The sequence below is a fragment of the Cystoisospora suis genome (genome assembly GCF_002600585.1).
Source record: "Cystoisospora suis strain Wien I chromosome Unknown contig_1553, whole genome shotgun sequence".
NCBI classification, from domain to species: Eukaryota; Apicomplexa; class Conoidasida; order Eucoccidiorida; family Sarcocystidae; genus Cystoisospora; species Cystoisospora suis.
Window position 1 is genome coordinate 1 of NW_027154353.1, and position 7,617 is coordinate 7,617.

A 7,617-nucleotide genomic window follows, 5' to 3' on the forward strand; every position below is an offset into this window, starting at 1 on the left:
AGCGACGCGGCAGCACACCCGTGCGCTGTGCCTTCTACTTCATTTTTCTCTGGGTTATACCAATGAGGCGAGACATGAAGCAGCAATTTTTGTGGGTTCAGTCTCGTGGAAGAAGAGGAGCACACTGGGCTCATTGCAGACAGCTGCTGTGCGCGGTCACCTCGAACGCTCTAAGAGAGTACGTCTCCGGAAACGCACCAATCCCGCCCGGAGTACGCAGATACTACTTCTGTGATCTTTGTCGAAGAAACCACTGACAGGCTGGCTAGTTGTTTCACCTCTAGCTGTTTTCTAGTGCGGTAGCCTCCTTGTCCTCCTTAGCCGGTTTTATCTTGCCTCGGACGGCGTCCTGCCGGCAGTCGCGTCAGCTGGGCGAAAGCACTTACGCACGCATGCTCGACGAGATTATCGCACGCAGCACGCACTTTAGAGGGATTTTCGGCCTTCATTCGATATCTAACTCGCTACACGTGTCAGGGTGTGGCATCGACTGGCAGGCAATACCGCACTCTAGACGAGGGAGACTCGAGCCACGACCGCAGACTACCATGGGGCTCCGCAGCGAGCGATTCCGCCGAAGCTGCATGCACGGTGTCGCGTGTGGGTTTCAGTCACCGGTGTTGCACAGTGCATCCGGGCAGTTGCCCGTGGACATTCGCGTTTTTTTTCTGGTTGTTCATGATGAACATGTCCGCGTGCAAGGACGCGGGAAGCTCCCGGAGATTACCCTACAGAGATGGAGGCGGAGTGGGCACGCAGTCGCCTCGATGGACGATTCTCGGGGGTAGGACCAGGGCCTCGGCCCGTCGGCGGTGAGAATAGTGTCTCAGAAAGTCTGCGGGCTTCCAGTGACCACTTTCTTCGCCGTCGGCGGTTCATGAGAAGAGGTCGCTTGGGTCGCAGTTTGACGGTGGCGATGCTTCTGACGGCCACCATACTACTTCTTCGGTCGTATATCATCTGCACAAACACAATTCACTTTAGGCAGCTTGATGATACGAAGGCCTTCGATGGTTCAAAGCTGCGGAGACTGGCAGGAGCTCAGGATTCAGCTGAAGGAGAAGAGGCCGCGGGAAGTGACCTCTGCTCTCCCGAGAACCGGCGACAGGCTGGTGAAAGTGTGCGCAGGCAGCAGAGCCTGCGCCAGCTTTATACACAGAAAAGGGCTGAAGAGCTGTCGTGGAAAGGCTCCTCAGACAACACGGCTTGGGCAGTGGCGGCCAGAGAGGCCAACGCTGCCAGCGCCGCCGCACTGCGGGAATTTGAAGGCGATCTCGAACGACCGTGGGGTGCCGCGAGGCTTGATTGGATTCTTAGTCAAACGCGCCATCAAAGCCTTCATGACCTTCCTATTGCACGGAGATACACAACACGTCCACTACCCCCAGTTGGATCTGAAGCTATGTCGAGGGCGATGGAGCGACTTCGTCGAGAGCAGTCACTAGATTCTGATCGAGATGTCCCGCGACCAGCGTATTGGCAGGCAGTTGTTTCATCCATGGCTCCAGGAAATTCATCCTGGGAAAATCGACTGAGAGAGCGCGTAGAGCGAGTAGTTGAAAACGAAGTTCGGCGAGTCACCTGCATCGGGTGGACAGTGCGCTCCGAAAGAGCCGCAGGAGCAAGCCAGGAACGGACGCTGACACACCAGCAACAACTGCTCGCATCGTGGGCCCCAGGCATGGAGGAGCTCAATGAAACAGAGACCGTCATCAAGAACAAGTTTGGCGCGGCCAGGCACAAGGCGTCACTGGAAGTGGTAAGAGAGAGATCACGTGTGGTTAAGGACTTCAGAACTGCTGTTGAAGAAAGCGAACGCTATGCATTAAAACGCGTTATTGTCCGACTCGAAACGGAGATGGAGTCGGCAGCACGCGGTTGGGATTCTCACCAGCAGAAAGAGGCTCTCGAGGAAAGGCTTCCCTGGACCAACGAGCCCCGAGACCTTCCCCCGGTCTCCTATTTCCTGATGAAATGGCTCGGTAAAGGAGAGCTGAGGTCTAAGCTTGAAAGCGAAAGCAGCTCCCCGAAGGAGGCACCTCAGGCCTGGTGGACAAGGTTTACTCTGAATAGGAGAGGCTCAACATCAACAGCGCCAGCCAGAGAACCAAAGTCTCCCCTTCAGAGCCCTCTCCACGAGCTGCCCTTCAGCCAAGCTGAGAGAGACGTTCTGAAGACTCTTCTTCCCGATTTTGATGACGCACTTCCTGTGGAACTACCCGAGGATCAGAGGGCCCTTCGTGTTCTCAGAGACGAGGTATTGATCAAATTGGGAGAGAAGGTGCTTGCAGACTTGCACGAGAAGAAGGCCTCTCTACACGTTCCTCGGTTCCCCCGTTCTGTGGACGTGGCGGCGCTGTTTGTGGAGAATCGGTTATCCCAAGCTTTCTAAACCTCCGGGGGAAAGCGTCGTTTTCTCCCTTGCTGCCTAATAGGATCTGGAACTGTCGAGCACCACAACCTGTTAAAAATGTGGCACACGACAGCCGGGAAGTCCCCTTACACACATCTGAGGGCTCTCGTTGGTGAGGCTCCATAGCCGTGTCGGGTTCCAAGTCACCTTGCAACCATCGACGGTCTTTCGGACGGGGAGAGCCTGCAAATACCAGGGCGTGCCTCGGCAAGTACTCTGGAAACCTGTAAGGTGACACCGCCGCCGTCTACACATTTTTGTACTGTGCGGGTATAATGTGCTGTACCGTCTGATCCGAGGTAGGAGTGGCTAGTGTTGATTTGCATACAGCAGGCACTCTCGAATGAGTGATGGAAAAGGACTACTAAGTTAGTTATGAGGCATTTGTTTTTCTCGGTGGTGAGCGCTTTAAGCGTTGAAGCCGAAAGCAATATGAGATCTTTTTGTCATGATGAATGAACGCTTTTGGTATTAAACTGGGAACCAGCCATTGTGGCAGCCTTGCATGGCAGAATGGCATTACCACCCATGTGCCCCACCGGAGGAAGCAGGAGTCCTTCATCAAGGCTTTTGAGAGCGGGATGTAACTGCATGGCCGTCTCAATTCATTTGCAGTCCGGCAGCGATCACGCGGACCTGTCATGCGTATCCTACACACAGCGCCAAACAACCGCCCTTGCAATATTCGGAAAACCGGTACGAGTCTCAGCCAGTAGGAGAAGTCGGGCGGGGAGAGAGGAAAGTGTTCATCAAGAACAACACTGCAGAAAAGTAAACTTGTGTTTGTGATGGCTACGTACACAGTTATGCAGGTCTCTGTACTATAGGTCTACATATATGCATATGTGTATCATATTCCTCGCCCGAATAAAGATGCCTCGTGTGATATAAATCCATATCGTGTCTCACATGTCTGTCAAATATTGGCAATGATCCGAAGAGTTCCGAAGGGCGTGGCGAGATATTCTGTCGCGGACAGTGCTGTTGTGAAAGGATTGTGTTGCCTTGTACAAAGTTTCTTGTGTTGGCCGTAGGGACGCAGCGAAGTGCATGAAATGAGACCGGAGTTTGTGTGTTCAGTGAAGTGTGTAAGTGGTCGAGAGCCCTTGTTCTCTCCCGTCGCAAAAGACAAATGGAAGGGCTGCGAGAACCCTTCAACTGTGTAAGGTGTGCTGGCTCGGGGGGCGAAGCTGCGAAGCCTAGCCTTTCCTTCTGAAAAGATGAAGACTCTGGAAGGGACACGAGGGTTCCCCGTGATGTTTGGAGTCTCCGGTGCTGCGATAAATGCCATCTTGCCTCTGATCGTTTCGGCCAGATTCGTCTTGCCCATAGTGGAACTGAGGAGCATGCCGTAACGCAACCACGCGATTCCCTCCAAGAGAACAATGGAGCTCTTCCTGGGGCGCAACTGTCTACTCAAATTCTGTACTGACAGCAGCAGCAGCAGCTGCATGTTGCAACGGCGACGCCGATTCAGGCAGAAAAGCCGCCCTCCCCCGGGGCACAAAACTGAACATGAACAGCCTCCGCGGATATCACCTGCTTCCTCTCGGAAGGGTAGGGAGACCTAGTTTGAAGCCGGATTGCAACGCTGAGCCCCGATCGATCCGGTTGGGGATAGGCATGGTAATACAGTCACAGAAGTAGACTATTCGTACCAACTAAAACAATTCGCCGCAATGTCCTTCAGTTCTCAGTGTAGTGTCTCATGTGCTGCTGGACTGTTATGAAAATGATTTTTGAGTGCCGAGAAGTCAGTGAGGGTAGCGAACAGACAAGTGCGTCGTCAGCGGCCATGAAAGTACATTTTGTAGAACTATCAAGGAGGGCCGATCTGAGGCGGGCCTTTCTACGCACTAGCTGAAGCTCGAAGGTGAGGAATGCCAGTGCCTTCTGATTAGTCGCAGCTACTTTCTTCTCCGGAAGCGTAACAGATGTTACGTGGCCCCTGAAGAAGCGTGTGACGACACTTCACGGAAATAGTGGGCAGTCAGGGTACGCGGTGCCTGGGGAGTCTGTCTGCGGGTACGTCTACGTTTTCGCCGCCAAGGTGCACGCTTTCATCTGACACTAACGATGCAGAACCAATATCCGCGCCGACCTGAAACTGCCGCGGACGACAACAAAGGGCGCTACCCCCTTGTTGGCTCGGTTATTGTCGCCTTTTCAAATACACTAGTGCCGTTCGTACCAGCAACAGCTATTGCGAACCGTCGGTGCGGACTCGGGCACCATCCTTTAAGGGTGGTTGCAACTCCGAAGTTTGTCCCGCAGATTGCAGCTGCCTGTGCAGGGTCACACGCACTCGCGCTGAGGCGGGGTGGACGCCGACATGTACAGACGTCACTCAGTGCAGCATACAAACACAAGAAAATCAGCAGCCTGGTCCCCTCAAAGTGTGCCCCGCCTGTTCGCCTCCCCCATCAACAAGATCTAGGCCTTCTGACGGGGCTCCAAACATCGTATACATTGCCCCTCTCCACGTCAAAACAGAAAGAAGAGCCCAGGTCCCAACTGCGCTTTCACTACGGAAAGAGCAGGAAGCCATGAGCCACTGGCATAAGATATCCAAGCTACGTTCTCGATTCCGCGATGTTGAGTACTGTCCCGGTGCCACACCGGGAGCACACCGAGCGGTAGTGCGTGCTGAACCCAATTGACTACTTGAATAAGCACTATCAAGCAAAACGAATAGCTACACAGAGGGGAGCTTGAATCCCGAGTGTATTGCAACCGTCCCAAACGTTAGGTTAGAGAAAGCAACATGTCCGAACCCCGCATCATACAGCATGGCTGCAAATTCCTCCTGGGGGGGGAACCTGCGAATGCTTTCCACCAGGTACTGGTAAGAATCTCGATCGCCCGCTACTATACTGCCCATCAGAGGTAAAAGATTGAAGGAGTAAAGATCATAGACCGAAGCGAGTGTAGGATTTTGTACACGGCTGAACTCAAGACATAGAAAGCGTCCACCCGGACGCAGCACCCTCGCTGCCTCACGTAGACCCTGGCGGATATCCGTGAAGTTTCGGATGCCGAAAGCGATTGTGACAACGTCAAAACTCTCGGCAGGAAATGGCAGATCCTCTCCGTTGCCACACACCCACTGCAAAAAGAGAGGGGCACTGTTTGAGGAAGTCTCTCGCCCTAAATTGAACCCTGACACCTGGGACTGATCAAAGGCAGAAATCTTGAGATGCTCTTGCAGCTGAGCTTTGATTTCTTCAGCGGATCGAACTATCGGCAAAATAGGAAAACCGCGTTCTAACGCTCTTTGTTGCCCTACTCGTAACATGTCAGTGTTGATATCACATACAGTGATGTCAACAGCTGAATAGGAACAGGGTGAATCGCTCAGGCGGTCCGCATCTTTCGACTGGACGGTCTCGAGCTGCTGGCCCATGGCAGGATTGTCGACCCGGCGGCACTTGGCCGCAATGGCTTGTTGCTGATTCCAGTGCTCTTCTGCTTTCTCTAGAAGCCGGAAAGCAATATCACCAGTTCCTCCGGCTAGGTCGAGTACGCGAAACCGACGCGACAGGTCCGAGTGTTCGCTGCCTGAGCCAGAGGAGACACCCAAGGCTGGAAACCTGATTAAATCTACCAACGCATTCTTCCAACATCGATGAAGGCCGCCACTCATAAGATCATTCATCAGATCGTACTGCTCAGCAACCGACGAAAAGACAGACGAAACGAGACGTTGCTTTTCTCTGAATGGCACGTCCCGTGCCCCGAAGGAAGCTACAGCGGGCTCGTCTTCCCGTCTGGAATCCCCCGAGACACCTGACCCAGCAGAGGAAGAATAACGACGGCTGTGTAAGGCCGAACTTGCTTGAGAATTTCCGTCTTTCTTACTAGAACGGCTGAAAAAGGCTGGGACTAACGTGGGGGCTCTAGTATCAGACGTTGTTCTGTAGTTGTCTCTCCACAGCGTCTGACCACCAAGCCGTCCCCGACACAAGAAGATGCTACCTGTCCTCTCCAGGAGGCGGTTGCCTTCTTTCCTTGCAAGAACTGAAGACAAAGCCGGAGAGTGGGTAGATGACAGGCAGGGGGTCCATCTCGGCAACCCGAAGAAAAAACGTCTCCCATGGCTGAAGGGTGGAGTCCGCTGCGCATGCTCAGAAGTCAAAGATGTCCGCACGCCACAGACAAGACATCGGGAGGCGGAAGTTCTTCTCGAACCGGGGGAGAGACAGCCGGAAGAATGGTATGGGAGAGATTCTGCGACACGGGAGGAGCAGTTCTCCGCAGTAACTGCTTTACTAGGCGCCGAACCCGCTGAGGGACAGCGGAGGACCGCCTTAACAATCGACAGACGCATCCTATCAAAAAGTGTGTGGGGGTTACAGCACGCGGAGCACAACTAGTTTCGATTTCGTCTATGAAACGAGAAGAGTCTGTAGCGGTTAGTCAACAGAACACGACCATACTGCACCAACGTCCTCAGGAGATAGACAAGAAATCACGCCAGGGCAGCGGCCCCTCGCTGTTCCACCCCTGCGTCCCTGACTGGACTTCTGCGGTCCCGACTTCTTTTTCGTGGACTGCCGTACACTCGAACACAGCCGAGTAAAGATCAGTGCGGCACCACGGGATAGCCACGTGCCGTGGGTTCTACCGAAAGTCAGACTGAGGGCCGGCGAACTCGGCTGAGCGGACTTAATAAGCAACAGGATGGAAACGCGACCCGAATTTACTAAAAAGCAGTACGGCCTGATAGCGAAGCTTCCCCTGAAAGGGAACAAACTCGACTTGAGGCTTCTGCACTATGCATGCGCTCACAAGGTAGCCGCGTTGTGTCGTTTAGAAGCAAGGAAAAGACAGTGCAACTGAAAACCAGTGCATTGTTTCGCAGAGGAAAGCCAGTGAAGTAGTCGAACGAAGTGGCGATTCCATGGGAATGAGTTTGTGGAGAAGCCTACTAAAACGCGGTGAGGGGATTTGAATCGGCCGGGTAGGCATGTGCGACAATGGAGAAAACGCAGTCTTTCGGGACCTTTCAATAGATTTCGCTTGTTCTGTCGGAGATGCCGCCGTTGCGTATCCGTGTCTGAAAGCACAACTCTTTCTGATTCACTAAAAGGCTCTTTCTCCTCTCCGTAGTACGCTTGACAGTAGGAATTATCGAGGCTGTGTCCTTTGAGGGCACGTTCGCTCCTCTCGTCTATAACCACGCGAGACCCGCCGACTGTCCAGGG

At 53.6% G+C, this 7,617-nt stretch overlaps 1 protein-coding gene across 1 annotated transcript; it reads right to left on the reverse strand.

The window, feature by feature from the left end:
• Positions 1 to 4,721: 4,721 nt before the first annotated feature.
• On the reverse strand, positions 4,722 to 7,380 carry CSUI_003480 (ubiquinone menaquinone biosynthesis methyltransferase subfamily protein). Its single transcript, XM_068063678.1, has one exon. It carries the CDS (start codon positions 6,738 to 6,740, stop codon positions 5,109 to 5,111), a length of 1,632 nt encoding a protein of 543 aa, XP_067924342.1. The 5' UTR covers positions 6,741 to 7,380; the 3' UTR covers positions 4,722 to 5,108.
• Positions 7,381 to 7,617: the final 237 nt, after the last annotated feature.

What these genes read in the sequence shown, in the direction of transcription:
- CSUI_003480 (XM_068063678.1), bottom strand. Translation starts at nt 6,740, where the DNA reads ATGCGTCTGTCGATTGTTAAGGCGGTCCTCCGCTGTCCCTCAGCGGGT.